The sequence below is a fragment of the Triturus cristatus genome, chromosome 4_2 (genome assembly GCF_964204655.1).
Source record: "Triturus cristatus chromosome 4_2, aTriCri1.1, whole genome shotgun sequence".
Classification (NCBI taxonomy): Eukaryota; Metazoa; Chordata; class Amphibia; order Caudata; family Salamandridae; genus Triturus; species Triturus cristatus.
The window spans coordinates 468,384,801-468,401,469 of record NC_140586.1 but is presented as its reverse complement, the minus strand read 5'-3'; the positions used below and the strand labels follow the sequence as shown (position 1 = coordinate 468,401,469).

The following is a 16,669-nucleotide window of genomic DNA, read 5'->3' as shown; positions in this document are numbered from 1 at the left end:
AACGTCTTTGTTGGACTTGGCCCTTTTTGGCTAAAGTTACCTAAACTTTTTGCTTTCCCCCTAGACCTTTTTTTCTGACATGGTGTTGCCAACATAGATGCTTTGGGCACTTTGCCACTGCTGATCAGTGCTCCCTGTATAAACTGTAATGATAATTGGTTGTCCATGATTGGTATGTTTGCCTAGTAAAGTGCACTATGTGTGCCAGGGCTGGTAATGCAAATGCTAATAGTGGGCCTGCAGCACTTATTGTGCAACCCACACAAGTAGCTCTTAAAGAGAGAACTAGGACCTGCCACTGCAGTGCCTGCATGCAGTTTGGTAAACTGACATGTTGTCCTGACAAGTGCACCCACTTACCAGGCCTTACGCTTTCTATGCACATCAGACACCCCTATGGTATGTCTAGGGTATCACCCTGGGCAAGGTGCAGTGTATGTGAAATGTAGGACAAGTACTAAGGTGTGTACCATGTCCTAACAGTGAAATAATCTCCATTTTGTTTTTTACTGTTGAAAGTCCATCTTGCCCATAGGACTGAACGGGGAAGGCTGTGTAATATGTTTCCAAACTATCTTCCCAAAGGCTTAAGATGGAGAGGAGAAGTTTAGTGTGCCTGAACTCACTATTTAATAACACATCTTTTTGTGAAGGTGGTTTTTGAATTGCGTGTTTAGAAACCACTCTTTTAGAAGTGTCTGGGTTTTTGTGTTTTAACATTTCTGTGTGTCTCTGCCAGGTTGTGGATTGACTGTCTGGATTTGAGTGTGATAGGCCCTGGGGAATGTCTTGACCCAGGGGAGGAGGTGAGACAGCATCAGGCTGACCTGCATCTGGAGTGTAGGGGGAAGGAATAGCTCTGGAGGTGAAGAGGCCTAGGTTGCTGCCATAAAACAATGGCTCCATCTCCTGCTGAGTGATTAAAGACCCAGACCACCACTATCAAAAGCAGAAGGTGTCACTGGCAGGGAGACACTCAGAACTGGTTTGGACAGGGGTCAGTGCTGCCCTGAACATAAAGATTTCAAGACATTTAGGGGTATAACTATGAGAGCTGAAACCTCTGGACTTGGGAATGGAACTGTTCAAGACTGTAAAGGATTGAATCTACTTTGTGGTCAAGAGGAACCTCTGCCAAGGAAGAACTAGCTGAATAGACTGAAGGAAAGGACTGACCCTTGCTGTGTGTTCTGGGGCTGGCCTGCAGTTTGCTGATTTAACCAAAGAGAGGCTAAAGGGACTTTGCTGTGTGCTGTGTCCCCCTGCTTGAAAGGACTTAGCTGTGCTGTGTCCTGAAGTAACTTAACCCCAAGGGCCCGAGTTGAGCTGGCTCCAATTCTACTTTTTCTTGTTATTTGATTACACTATATACTTTGTAGCCCACTCATAATTGATCTTGATATTGATGTGCGGCCCCTCTATACAGCACTACCGTCTTTAGATTTGTTAAACATTCACACGTCTTATTATGATTTAAAATACTGTTAACTCAATTAGATGAACAAACAAGATTAGTTTTAAATCACCATGCCCGTAGGTCATTCCGTTTCAATTCATGTTTCACAACAATTTACTGTTCAAGTGAGGAATTTTTAGATGTCTGTTTACAACCTCTGGCATTGTTTTTCCTCAGTCATACACTATTTACATTGATACATGATTTATTTCTTTATAGTTCTGTTTTCTTATCATTTTTATTTCTATGTAAACTTTCTTTATCTGTTCTGATCTCTTTATTTTCAAAAGTGTTTGAATCAGTACACAGTAGGATACTATTCTGATAAACTGAATGGATTTCTTTAATAGTGAACATAAGTTACAACTAAAATATAAAGGAACAAAATAATACATTCAAATAGTAATTCATAACTTTGTGAATTATTCAAAAGTAGCAAATACTAGGAAGCTGATCCCTGGTTTTCCTGTTATGGCATTTTATGGATTTCGGATCACCTTGATTCTTGTTTCCGTGTTTGTTCATAGACCGGCTTAAACGTACGCCCCCAGATAGTCTCAAATGATTGAGCATTAGCTTTTTAGATATACTTTCAGATTTGGTTTTGTATGATCATTTTTTTCTTTTTTTCTATTTAACATATAAATACTTCTCCCCATGGTTTGTCCTATCTGTCCAGAAGCCACTGTTTGACATTAGTCTCAAATGATGCTTTTAACCTTAAATAGATTGATATTCCTTCACATGATTGAGGTTTTGTATGATGGAAATCCTTGAATTTTTGGAGACGGATGTTTCTAACATTGATTATATAGTCTACATATTAGATCACCGATATCTGTACGTTTTTTTTGCTTCACCATAATATATGGGCCATGTCTCTGTTGTCGTTCCTGCGTTAAGAGCATTATGGATAAGAAGGTGGCTGCCCCTCCATAGCCCCAGTAGTTCCTAAGGATTTTATAGTTGGCTAGCAGAAGTTTGTTGAATGTACCGATATGTCAATGAATATGCTGTAGTAGTTTCAAGGTGCAACCACTGTCTAGTAGTATTGAAATGTCAGTGTTGTTAGATAATTGCTAAACCAAGAACATCTTCAGAATTTTGGGGGCCCTGGGCCAAACGTGTTTTGGGGGTCCATGTTTGAACAACTATGAATTTATGATCCAATGTCACCTTTTTCATTCCTTCCTTGGCCAGGTCACTGACAATGCACAGGCAGACTGGTCCACATTCTAAAAGTGTTTCCATCTAATATTCAGGGATAGTGATGTGTGTTTTCGATATAGTAATATAGCAGCAGATCACTAATATTGCAAATAATCTCTGCAACCCACTGCCATTTCCCACATGTGAGGTCCTGTTTTGATCTAAAATGAACTTTTTTATGGATGTTGCATAGTGTTGCATGCCCAAAATAAAACATTTCTCTGTAAAAAATCTATCTGAAAGAGACAATTAGTTATAGATTCCTTACCTTAGAATTACCCCAGGAGCAGACTGTATCCTTTATTTTTTTTTCATCAGCAGTACCCCTGCACGTCGAGAGATGGTGTCTGTCAACTCTGTGTTCGTCGTTGGCGTCGTGTTCGCCAGAATGATGCCACGGTATCTACTTAGATGCCGCCCTCACGTGCTGACGTCAGTTCTTTCTTTTTCCGCTCCAGCCAGTGCAGATCCAGAGAGAGCGGTACCTCCAGTCACTTATTGACTGACTTTTTTGTGACTTTTGTCGACACCGTTTTTGAGTCTATTGACTCCTGGTGCACGCAGGGATGTCATCTAGTCCTTGGCACAGCTTCAAGGCTTGCGACACCTGTCGCAAGCTGATGTTGGTTACCGACTCCCTCCGGGAGTGCCTGGGGCGCGACTACGATCCCAAGTCGTGTTCCAACTGCTGGACCATTAGTCCGAAGTATTTGCGGGAGCAGTCCTGAAAGTTTCTCGAGGCCCGGCAGTCTGCTCCGCGCCGTTCGAGGTCCTGGTCACGTGGAAGGTCGAGGGACCGGTCGCCTAGTTACCCCCACTCGTCATCGAAGTCTTTGCACTCCTCAGGTAAGTCGAAGCACAAAAAGAAGTCGTAGAAGCCTTGTCGCTCTTTGACTTCTCCCCGCCTGTCGGCCGACTTGGCGAGATATGCGGAGGTTGCCTATGCCGCGGCTCCCCGTGCAGAGCCTGAAGGGTTGACTCCCGAGTTTCCCTCCCTTTCCGGGAGCCGGAGAGACCCCTGCCCAGCTTCAGAGTTTCTAAGAAGAGATGCATGCCATTTGGGCAGCCCGACTCCGCCGGCGTGCCTTCGGGCCCTGCGGACTTGGCAGGGAGCCCTGGGCCTTCACGCCGGAGGCTTCGGCCCCGGCGCCCCAGGGTCCACTTGGATCCAGGCCTTATAACACCTCCCCCGGTGCGGATTCCACTGGCACCACATCTGCAACCAATTCCGGTTGTGTCCCCAGCCGGCATCGACCCCGGCTTCCACCCTGACTTGGACACAGAGCCGGATCCCTCGCCGAGCGGTACTTTTGTACCTCTGGTCTATCGTGGCGCTTTCTACACGCCAGATTGGCAACCAGAAGAGGGTGAGGAAGACTGGGAGGGGTCTGTTGACCCTTTAGATGACCAGTTGGATGAACCGGACTAGAGAGGATTTGGGGGATGCCAGTGGTCTGGATACCTCCCCAGATCTTGCATGCTGTCTCCTCCTACCGTGGTCACAGAGGAGGGTGCTTCATATGCAGTGGTGTTGCGTAGGGCTGCTGAGGCCCTCAACCTCGAGCTACCTACGGTGGCAGTCAGGACGAATCTCCTGACGGAGGTGGTTCAACTGGCAGCGGCCTCTTCAGAGCCCATGCTGCCTTTCAATGAAGCCCTTACTGATACTCTTTTGGGCACTTGGTCCAAGCCCAACACAGGGGCTCCTGTGGATAGGATGATTGCCCGACGCCACCGCCCGGCTCCGGGTGACCCCTCTTTCCTCTCACAACACCCCACTCCTGAGAGCTTGGAGGTGCAAACCTCTACGTCCAAGGGCCATTCCCTAATGCACCACCTGGTAGGGACTCCAAAAAGCTGGACAATCTTAGAAAGAAGATGTTTTCTTCCTCCAGCTTGGGACTGCGGTCGGTAAACACTGCATGTCTGATGGGCCGTTATACCCACTCTGTGTGGGATATGGTATCTCAGGTGCTGCCACAGTGCCTGGAGGAGGCCCGGGCCATGCTCTCCCGTGCAGTCACCGAGGGGAGAGACGCAGCCAAGTTTACCATAAGATGTGGACTGGACACTGCTGACTCGCTAGGCAGGATGATTTCCATGTCGGTCGCCCTTCGACGCTACGCCTGGCTGAGGTCGATTGGTTTTTCCGGGGATGTCCAGGCTACTTTGCTGGACATGCCTTTTGATGGCTATCGCTTGTTCGGCAACAAAGCAGACAGCACGCTGGAGCGCCTCAAGGACTCCCAGGCTCCGGCCAAGTCCTTTGGCCTCTCAACCACCCTCCCTGCGCAGTCTGCTTTTCGCCCCTTTCGTGGCTACGGAAGGGGTGCCCTGCCACTTTCCACCCAGAACCACAGGCCGGGGCAAGCTGTCCAGCCCCTCCACGGGGATGTGGGACCCACCGTTGTGGGTCTGGGGGCCAGCGAGCAGGCCAGTTCCCCAGTGCCCCCTCTGCAGCAGCCTCCAAACCCTCCTAGACCGACTTTTCACGGCCACCAATCACCAGTGGGTGGCAGAATCTGCCATCACCTCCCGACTTGCACCCATCACGTCGGACAGGTGGGTTTTGCAGATAGTCTGAAGGGGCTACTCCCTCCGGAGGATCATATGACTCTTCCCCAACAGGATTGTACAGCTCTCTTGGCCAAGGGAGCCATCAAGTGAGTTCCTACCCCGTAAGTAGGTCATGGTTGCTACTCCCACTACTTTCTGGTGCTCAAGAATGACAAAGGCCTGCGTCCTATCTTGGAACTCAGGTACGTCAACCGCTTCCTCCAGAAGGAGAAGTTCAAAATGTTGACGCTAGCTCAGGTCCTGTCTGCCCTCGTACCTGGAGACTGGATGGTAGCGTTGGACTTGCAGGACACTTACTTTCACATCCCCGTCCTGCCAGCCCACTGGCATTACCTGCGGTTCACGGTAGGCCACGAGCACTTTCAGTTCACCATGCTCCCCTTTGCCCTTACTGGCGCGCCTCGGGTGTTCACAAAAGTGATGGCGGTGGTCGCAGCTCATCTGCGCAGATCAGGGGTTCCAGTCTTCCCCTATCTCGACGACTGGCTGTTTAAGGCGGGCTCATCCCAGGTAGTTGTCTCCCACCTCCACACTACTGCAGACCTCCTGCAATCACTGGGGTTCACTATCAACGTGCCGAAGTCACACCTGATTCCCTCTCAAAAGCTCCTTTTCCTCGGAGCGGTTCTGGACACGGCGCAGTTTCGGGCCTAACCTCCCGAGCAGCGACTCCTGGATATTCGGGTCTTTCAGCCTCTATCCCGGGTTTCGGTCAGGATGACCCTGCAGCTGCTGGGCCTAATGGCCTCCTGCATCCTGCTGGTGGATCATGCCAGGTGGTATATGCGGGCTGTGCAGTGGGACCTGAAGCTCCAGTGGGCACAGCACGAGGGGAATCTGTCCAATTGCGTCTAGATCTCGGAGGGCACTGCACGCCAATTGCAGTGGTGGCTAAGGAACCAGGATTGGGTCAACAGCAGATCCCTCTCCCTTCCCCAACCATATTTCACAGTGGTAACTGATGCATCACTTCTGGGATGGGGTGGCCACATGGGGGAGGCGGAGATCAGAGGCCTTTTGTCTCCGGCGGAGTCTGGGCTCCACATCAACCTTCTGGAGCTCTGGGCGATTCGTCTTGCACTTAAAGCATTCCTTCCCTCTGTCTGGGGAAGAGTAGTGCAGGTGTTCATGGACAACACCACCGTCATGTGGTACTGCAACAAACAGTGTGGGGTGGGGTCGTGGACCGTATGTCAAGAGGCTCTTCGCCTCTGGAAAACCAGGGCATATCCCTGATGGTTCAACACCTGGCAGGTTCACTGAACGTCAGAGCGGACGAACTCAGCCGCAGGTGCATGATGGATCACGAATGGCGTCTTCACTCTGAGGTGGTGCAAGGTCTCTTTCAGCAGTGGGGAGAGCCTTGGCTGGATCTATTCGCCAGCGAAGAGAACACGCAATGTCAGCAGATCTGCACGTTGTAATTTCCAAGGCGGCACTCACTCGGAAACGCGTTTCGTTGCATGTGGAGTTGTGGCCTTCTATATGCCTTTCCGCCTATACCACTTCTGCCCAGAGTGCTGAAGAAGGTCAAGCGCGACCGGGCCCAAGTCATCCTTGTGGCTCCGGATTGGGCACGAAGAGTCTGGTATCCCGAGCTGTTACAACTGGCCATCGATCCTCCGATCCGACTTCCTCTTCGGGGGATCTTCTGCTGCAGCAGCAGGGGATGGTCGTCCACCTGAACATGTCCAGCCTCCACCTCCTTGTGTGGAGAGTGAGCGGCAACAGTTGACAGCCTTTGACTTTCCTCCCGAAGTCTGTGATGTTATCTTGGCAGCCAGGCGTCCCTCCACTAAAACGATATACACCTACAGATGGAACAAATTTGTGGCATGGGGCATAGCAAAGGCTGTGGATCCCCTTTCTGCCCCTCTTTCTAAGGTTCTCTTGTTCCTCCTTTCTTTGGCCCAGCAGGGCTCTGCTCTGGGCACTCTTAAGGACTACCCATTTCAGCCTTTCTTAGGCTTCCTGATCAGCCTTCTCTTTTCAAGTCCCCTGTTGTAAATCTCTTCCTTAAGGGCATTACTCATCTTTTTCCTACTGTTCCCTTCTTAATGTCCCAGTGGGATTCGAACTTAGTTCTAACTTATCTTATGTGTGCTCTCTTTGAGCCACTACATAACTGTCCTCTCAGACTTTTGACTTTAAAGATTGCTTTTCTGGTTACCATCACCTGTGCTCGCAGGGTGAGTGAGCTCCAAGCTCTTTCTTCAAAACCTCCTTTTCTGGCTGTCCTTCCGGACAAGGTTGTCCTTCAAACTCGTCCTTCCTTTCTTCCCAAAGTGGTTACTTCTTTCCACATTGGGCAAACCATCACTTTGCCCACCTTCTTTCCGCCTCTGCATCCTTCTAAGGAGGAAGAGAGACTCCACCGTCTTGATCCAAAATGTGCGCTTTCATTTTATTTGGATCGCACAAAGCAATTCCGGGTGGATGACCAGTTCTTTGTTGGCTACATGGGTGCCAAAAAAGGTCAGGCCATGCACAAACAGACCATCTCTGGGTGGGGCGTTTTGTGTATAAAAGCTTGCTATTCCTTGGCAAAGAAGGAGTCTTCAGTGGGACAACGAGCCTATTCCACCAGGGCGACGGCAGCTACCACTGCTTTGGGAAGTGGAGTCCCTCTCAATGACATCTGTCAGGCAGCTACGTGGGCATCTCTGTGCACGTTCACGAGACATTACTTCCTGACAGCCAAGTCCAGAGGGACGGCTTTTTTGCCCGTTCTGTTCACCATGACTTTCTGGTGTGAACATGGTTCGCAGACCCACCTCTGGGGTTGGTATTGCTGGGGTATCTATTCTAAGGTAAGGAAGCTAAAACTAATTGTCTCTTTCAGATGAACAAGTTACTTACCTTTGATAACAATATATCTATAAGAGAAATAGATTAGTTATATATTCCTTACCGCCCCACCCATCCTCCCTGTTCTGCGAAATATCTTCTAGGGTTAAGGAATTCCTTGCAGGGCCCTAGTTTTGTGCACCAGTGGTCAGTATCTTGCATGGCTCTGCGCTTCTTGCATGGAAAGTTGTGTACAGAACTGACGTCAGCGTGCAAGGGTGGCGTCTAAGTAGATACCGCCACATCATTCCGGCGAGCACGACGCCAGCGACGAATGCTGAGTTGACAGACGCCACCTCTCGATGAGCAGGGGTACTGCTGATGAAAAAGTCTGACGCCTGTGGGTAATTCTAAGGTAAGGAATCTATAGCTAATCTATGTCTCTTACAGGTATATCCTTACTGAAGGTAAGTAACTTGTTCGTTATGGACACTCATACCTAACCTGTATTAACAATACTTTAAAGGGAAATAGTATTTGAAACAATCATTGTTTAAGAATTATTAATCAATTGGGGGTCCTCCCTCATGCTGGGGCCCTGGGTCAAAATCCATTTTGCCCGTGCCTTAAAACATCTCTGTGCTAAGCAAAATACAACGCTAGTGAGGAGTATATTACTGCTGCCCCTTCTTGGAGTTGTTAGACAATTATAAGTCTCAGATCCTTCGAAGATGGGCTCTTTATTTGACTTAGGGAATGTAGGGGAACGAATTCTGCTTTCTGGGCCTAGACCTGTGACTCATTTTCTCTCACCAGAAAGTAACATTACATTTCACTTGTTGAAATGAAAATACTCGAGGCTTATTTTTAGTTTTCCCTCCCATCCTGTGTTTATGTTTATATTTTGTTTGACTTATTATTATATTAAATGTAAGGATGACCTCTTAAATTGGCAGGAATTTTTAAAAAAAAAAATATTTGTGGATGATGATAATTGCCATGAAAACTAGTGCAATAATTCATCAAAATTGCTGCTAAGAAATACTTTAAAGTCTCATATAAATTTGTATATTTGGATTGATTGGTGATTGTGTTTGTATATTCACTAAACTGAGGACCATTTTCAGAATGCATTACAAAAATATAATAAATTGTTAACCCAAAAACTCTAAAATGATAACTAAATTCGTATTTGTTTTTGTGCAGATGTGCCACACATAGTTGTTTTAACGAAGGTGGACGAACTCTGTCCTGTTGTTGCCGAAAGTGTCGAGAATGTGTACAGAAGCAGGGCTGTTGAAAAGCAGGTAACATTATAAAATCTGCATTGGAGTGAAAGCAAGAATCATTTTCTTGACATAATTGTGTAAATAACATTTTTTAACATAATATTATTGGTAACCTGGACAGCGCGGATGGCAATTTTAGTATTTGTATATATGAGTGGAGACTATTAAAAAAGTGAAAATGTTACCAGTGTATCTGATCCCAGCATCTCCATTACTTTTGTAGAGAAGGAATCACATGGATTGGGGTCTTGCCTGGGAGAGAAAAGAGTGCACGTGGGTTTCTAGGAAGCAGGAAGTGTATAGTCGTTTGGTTGTACTCCGGTGGCCATTGTGTATAGTGAACAGTTGTAGGAAGTGTGTTTGCTGGTTGCTGTACCACCAGAATGTTTGTCTGTGTGGGTGATTTGGCCATCAGCCTGCAGCTTGGTCAGTTTTGTATTTTCCCCCACACCGTCATGTGTTTTAGCCCCTGTCTTGCCTGGTACAAGTTAATCATTAATCACTAGGAAGGTCAGTTGACACAATCGGGTACATATTTAACTTAAGACTGGGATATTTTCTGTCTCTTCATTTCTGTTGAATGGTGTTCATCACCCTGTGTGTTTGCCTCAAAGTTCATGCCCACTCACTGGGGTTGTGCATTGATCAGATGAATAGCATTTAGGGCTCTGACAGGGCTACACATGTCCTTATATCTGGCTAATCTACTGCCCTTCTAGGTGCTGGATAACTATATACAGCAGGTCAAAGGGAGTAAAGGTGAAATGTATACAAATAAGAAAAGATGGTGCGAATAGGGATGTGCTTTACAGGCTCAGTTAGCACTGGCTCATCTACACATGGAGGGGTCAATCCCACGGGCAGGCCATTTCTGTTACTGGCGCGTGACTTAGAGAAAATACATTTTAAATTGAAGTGAAGTCCTCATCAGCCCTCCTGCATGTTCTGGTGAGGCGTATAGTGTGCTTTAGATATCTTCAAGCTCTCTCTAGTGATGCAGTCCTCTTTGGTCTGCAGGTACCGTCCACACTGGACAAGGGCAGAAGGCAGGCAGGCAAGTGGAGCCTGTATAGACCCTTGTCTTATTTCTAACCTCAAGGAAGTGGGCAACATGCTGGCTAGATACTCTGGATACCCATCAGCAACAAGGTTTACCCACAGCTGCAGTTTAGTAAGTTGCTGGGCATCTCTAGCTTATATTCACAAGATAGCAGAGGCTTCTACCTAAGTACGGGGGCTACATTTGAACACTCATGTGGAAATTTAAGCAGGAAGCTATGTGGATTCTCTGCAGATTCTTTGAGACAAAGTAAGGCAGGAAGATAAAATGGGAAAGGAATTGATTTGTACTCTATAAGTAGCAGCTGTACTCCTAAGTTCAACATTTGTTCATACTGTTTGATAAATATTTGTTATAGGTTAGGAGGTAACTCTTAAAGCTGGTGCACCGTTAATTGTGAACCCTGTCATCATAACTCTTTTCAGTAATGAAAAAGAGCTCTTGAATGCTGTAACATTTCTCCAGTGCATCGCCATGTGTATATGCTATGTGTCGCCCTCACCATTTAAAAAAATATATTTTTATTTGCGTGTAGATCTAAAAGAAAAAACAGGTGACATTAAGTTATAAAATAATGACCAACAGTACAGAGGCACTTTGCAGTACTTATCTATGAAAACTTTCACACTTACCCGCCTCATCTGCAGCAGATGTCAAATTTACAAGCAAGTCTAGCCCCTCTCGGTCCCAGACATTCCGAATGGTATGCAATACAGGAGCATATGGTTGTCCCCAATAATCATTCAATTTCCCCCCCTACCTTGGTCCATTTGTGCGGCCACCCTCTACTTTCAAAGACTGCTTTCTGCGTCTGTACGCACCAGTCCATATCTCTTTTCCAGTCTCCCAAATGGGGTGCTAAGGCAACCCCCCCAAAGTCTAGCTATGTTTCGTTTGGCCACCATCAGTCCCAGAGTAACCCAGAGGCGGTCCATGTCAGTGAGATCTGTGTCGCCCCAAATGTTTAAGAAAGAAACAAATACAGGAGTAGGATCCGTTAACCCAGGTGAGACCGGGTAAAGTGGAAAGCATTAAAGAAGAGGGGAACAATAACAAGCGTTGGCATAGCCAATAGGTCTCGCTTTTGGGACCTTATAAGTGTTTAGCCATGCAACAGTTGATGTTGTTGCACCAAGGATACTGTGCTGCTTAACTAAATATTTATAAGGTCCCAAAAGCGAGACCTATTGGCTATGCCAATGCTTGTTTTACTTGTCAACACTGTCGGGGCATTAGTTGCACCTCATTAGTACCAGTTTAACGCCCAAATATAACCATAAACTACAAAAATGGGACCAGTCAACCATTACAAAGGGCCTTCCACTGTGCGACAACATGTGTCACTGCGTTCTTAGTAACTTTTGAACCGTTTAAGCTAGAAACGATATTTTTGTTAAAATTTGCAGACAATGCAGCAGATGGTGGATTATGTGGAAATGTAGCAAATCTATAATTATGCAGAAGTCGCCATGGATTATAACCAATTAGACTACAAATTAAATGCTTCCAACAGACTAGTGAATCCTCTTTTGAAGCCAGCTGATCTTCCAAACATTCTAGAACGGAGGGTGTGTTTGGGAAGCAGAATGTTTTGTGCCTGGGATGAAAGCCCTTTAGTCATCCTTTTGAGCCGAAGGAAGAGGCTGGGGTATGATTAGCCAGTATCCAGTCTGTCCTGGCAGGCAACAAGTGATTGTCAGTAGTTTAAATTAGCTATTTTATGGCCAACATCAAGGTGATGCGGGCCCTTTCTCAAGGACAGCAGTTGGAGAGTTATCAAAAGCACACAAGGGGGGGGGAAGAGGGATGGCAGATGACCAAGGAAAGTGAACTGAACTCCTTTAAGTTCAAAAACGTTTTATTGAAAGGAATGAAGGTGTCAATATATACATCACAATATTAATGCGTAACATTACAAAAGAATCTGCTGCAATAAATTAAGTGAATTAGACTCAAGAATAACATATAGTAGAAATAAAACAATAAAAGTGAATAATGGAAAGCATTGGAATAACACATATATTATGGGAACATTTGGGGGTTCAAGGGGGTTTCAGTACTTCTTGTAGAGATGGCTGTAGTTGAGAAAATCGTCTGGCACTTGTGTCAAGATAAATTGTAACAGGTGACCATAAATCCAAGCGTTTTTTAGCCATATGTACAGGATATACAAAGGAGGTGTCTAATCTGTGATTATGACAAACAGCATACCACCATGCACTATAAGAAATTTTTTGAAGAGTCTTTCCAATTTGCGGTGATTTGCTGAAAAGTAACTGCTAATAACAAATCAATAATCTTAACATTAAACGTGACATTCTCCCAGCACGAAGAGAGACTTCCTAAAAAAATATGAGTAAAGGAAAAGGAAATTTTGGTACCAAAAATCAGGTTAATTTGAGACCATACTTGTTTCCAGAAATTATTTACAATGAAGCAGGAGAATAGCATATGAAGTAAATCAGCAGTTGGGAAGGAACATGTCCAGCAAACATTTGGTAAAGTCGTGAATCTTTTGCGTAAAGCATTCGGGGTTAATAAAAGTCTGTTATAAACAAAAAACGTTTGCGTTGTATTAGCAGCTCTGGATGATTTACGTATCCTAATCCATAAAGTGTTCCATAAAGATACCGGCCATGACAACCCAAAATCTCGTTCCCATGCGTCTTCTATTTTAGATTTCTGCCTGTTGGTGTCCCTATTTTGTAAGTAACTATATAAGGTAGAAGCTTTGGGCGTTGTTTTTAACAAAGTGTAAAGTTGGGATGGAGGAACCAGAGCGGTGGATGGGGTATGTGTAATGGATAAGTGGGTATATGTGTCCATCACAGCCTTCTTGAGTATTTATGAATGAATGAGACAGGCAAATTGAATGCTTGAGAAAGTGAGGAGAAGGGTATAAAATCTGAGTGTGAAAGCAACTGATGAATCCATATCAATCCTCTCTGATGCCAAGTCTTCCAATAGAATGGTTTGTGTTGAATGAGCAAATTCTTGTTATGCCAAATTGTTGAGTTAAGGAAGGAGTCTATAGTACTGTGAGTAGTGGGGAGTATGGGCACCAAAAGTTTAGATGTTAATTTGATAATGGGGGTGGACAAGGCCTGTGGTTTACGTGAAAAGGAGAGGTATTCGTCAAAGGAAAAGGGAGTTAAAAAGAGACGCTCAATTGTAGTCCATAAGGGACAATCGTCTGTGGGGTCGCAGAACCAACGAGAGGCCTGGCGTAATAAGAAAGCTTTTTGATACGCCGGAAAGTCGGGAAAATTAACTCGACCTTCTGTTTTGGGGCGAGTTAATTTAAGTAAAGACATTCGGGCCTTCCCATTATTCCAGAGAAAGGAAGAGAGGATGGAATTTATCTTCTTGAAAAATTTTGTGGGAATGGGGACTGGGATATTAGATATAGTGTATAGAATTATGGGTGACAGCATCATCTTTATGGTATCCAAACGGCCCCACCAAGATAAATGGAGCGGATGCCATTTGGTGGTTAAATCTGAAATCTTTTGTGTGCATTTATTCAAGCATAATGATACTGTGTTCGAGATTGAAGGAGTGACATGCAAACTTAAATATTTAATGTGGCTTGGGCTCCATGTGAAGTTAGAGGGAAGAAAGTCTGATCTGAAAGTGTATGTAGTTAAGGGCAAGATCTCACATTTATCATTGTTCAATTTGTAACCAGAAATATTAGAGTATGTTTGCACCTCAGCCAGGAAAACAGGAACTGAGTCATTTGCTTCTGACATAAAAAGCAGAATATCATCAGCATAGGCTGCAAGTTTAATGTGAGAATTTAATGTCTGAAAGCCATGTATACGTGGATTTTGGCGTAACTTAGAAAGAAAAGGTTCCAAAGCCAAATTGAAAAGGAAGGGAGAAGGAGGGCATCCTTGGCGCACACCTCTGCCTAGGGCAAAGAAAGGGGAAATTAAACCATTAGCACAAACACGAGGACTAGAATAAAGAAGAGAAATTAAAGATGAAAATTTAGGGCCGATGTTAAATGGTAGCGGCAGTTTCAGTCGGTATCCTTTCAAGTATTTGCCCGGCGGTAATCGCCTCTCATACCACTCGATAATTTACCAATAAAAGAGGCAGGCGCTGGAGACTGGAAGGCAGGAAACAAGGTTTTATTCCGTCGGAGCAGAACACATCAGATCAGACAGCAAGGTATCGTCACGAGGTGCTCTAACTGCATCTCTGAGACCTGGTCTCTTATACACTGGTTTATTGCTTTATTATACATAGTACATTCTTGAGATTCCCTTGATGTGCGGGGAAATATCCCCTGAAGCCCCGGCTCAGATCCGATCCCACACATGGTTACAGTAGAGGTTCCCACCCTACCCGCAGTGGGAGATGGCTATCGCGCAGCAGGGAATTCCGCTAATTCCCGGGGGTGTGTGCAACCGGCCGGGTCTCAGGGGGTAGGGGCTTTGATTCTACTGTAATCCCTTTGATGTGGGGTGTTTCCCTTACAGTAGGGGCAATAAACTGCATCCGCAGGGCTAGGTGATGGCCTGGGACCAGTTCAGACAATGGGGCGCAGGGGAAGGGGGGTTATCAAAGGAGAGGCATGACCATGTATGGGTTGTCGGTCGGAAGTGGTTCTGTAGCAGGGTCGCGCAGAAGGAGAGGGTTTATGGCCTGTATGAGAGAGCGGGGGTGGCCGGCGCGCGGGGGGATGCTCGCAGCGCCAGGGGAAAGCGCTGGCGGTCGAGAGTGAGCGGGGAGAGAGTGGGGTGCCTAAAATGGCGGCCGTGCATTCGCTGTGCGTGGCGCTGGGGAGGGGCAAGATGGCGCAGATAATGTTCAGTTTGCGAGCTAAATTTCCACACCGAAGCCAAGCCACTTGAGAGTGTAAAACAAATAAGTCCACTCAACTCTATCAAACGCCTTTTCTGCATCTAGTGCAATCGCGGTGAGAGATTGTTTTAAATGGGGTGATTTAGATAAAACATTAAAAAGAAGTTGTGTGTTGTCAGTTATAAAACGACCCTTAACGAATCCAGATTGTTCTTTCCCGAGCAGCTCTGGCATAAAGGAATCCAATCGTGTAGCTAATGCCTTCGAGAAGATTTTATATTCAATAGTGACAAAGGAGATAGGTCTATAATTTTTACAATATTTAGGGTCTTTGCCTTCTTTGGGGATGAGGCAAATGTGTGCTTCAGAGAAGGAGCCCGAGGAGCTACCTGAAGTGCTAAAAGAATTTATTAGGGAGTATAATTTGGGCATTACAAGTTTGGAAAAATGAAGATAGAATTCGACAGTGAAACCATCCAGTCACGGTGCTTTATCTTTTTTAAGAAGTTGAAGAGCCTTTAATAACTCTTGCTGCATTAAATCTGACTCCAGGGAGGATAAATCTGGAAGAGCAGTGTGAGGTTTTTGGATATCGGAGAAAAAGCGTGTTAAAGAATGGTTAGTGGGCTGAATTTCGGAGGAGTATAAAGCTTTGTAAAAGAGAGAAAATTTGTTTAAAATGTCAGCATCTTTGAATTTTAAATCTGATTGTGCGTCATAAATAGATTCAGTGTTCAGTTTGTTGTGTCTAACTTTTAAATAATTGGCCAATATCTTCCCAGCTTTGTTTTTACCCCCATAAAAATTTGCACTGGCCTTTAACAGATATAATGAGGCATCCTCCGTTGACTTTTTGTTAAATTGCATTTTAGCATTAATAAGAGCCGTTAAACAGTCCTTCGAATGAGAGGTGTAGTAAGAGTGCTCCAGTCTCTTAATGTCCTGAAGAAGACCTTTGGTAAGTTTGCGAGCAGTTTTCCGCTTCGCTGCAACAAACCCAATTATGTAATCTCTCGCTGAGGCTTTGAATGCATCCCATAAAGTGGAGAGTGGCATAGATTGAGTTTGGTTTATCTCGAAAAATTCTTCAAAGAAGGCAGTGAAGGAGGCAGAACATTTTAGATCAAGGAGGAGGGCATTGTTGAACCGCCACCTTCTAGGACCTATAACTTTAGGTAAAATGTCAATTCCAATTGAGACAGGGGCGTGATCTGACAGCAAAATAGAACCAATCTCTGCATTAGTAAGAGTTTGCGAGATATTATGGGAGACAAAAATGTAATCAATTCTTGATTGAGTATGATGGGATGGGGAGTAGAAAGTATATTCTCTAGTGGTTGGCCTACAAAGACGCCAAGCATCCATGAGTTTGAGCTGAGTAATAGTGTGAACAAAAGACTTATGGGGTTTTTTAGGGACAAAGGAAACTTTAGAGTTTCTATCCATAAATGGATCGAAAGGCTGATTACAGTCACCAAC

General features: G+C 45.3%; 1 protein-coding gene across 5 annotated transcripts in view; it reads left to right on the top strand.

The window, feature by feature from the left end:
* The window catches only part of LOC146834562 (interferon-induced protein 44-like), a 307,969-nt gene that overhangs the window by 249,021 nt on the left and 42,279 nt on the right, over positions 1–16,669 (top strand). For all 5 annotated transcript variants that reach the window (XM_085601966.1, XM_085601969.1, XM_085601965.1 and 2 more), the window contains one exon: positions 9,236–9,336. In XM_085601966.1, the coding sequence (XP_085458092.1) occupies positions 9,236–9,336 (101 nt within the window). The remainder of the gene's footprint in view (positions 1–9,235; positions 9,337–16,669) is intronic.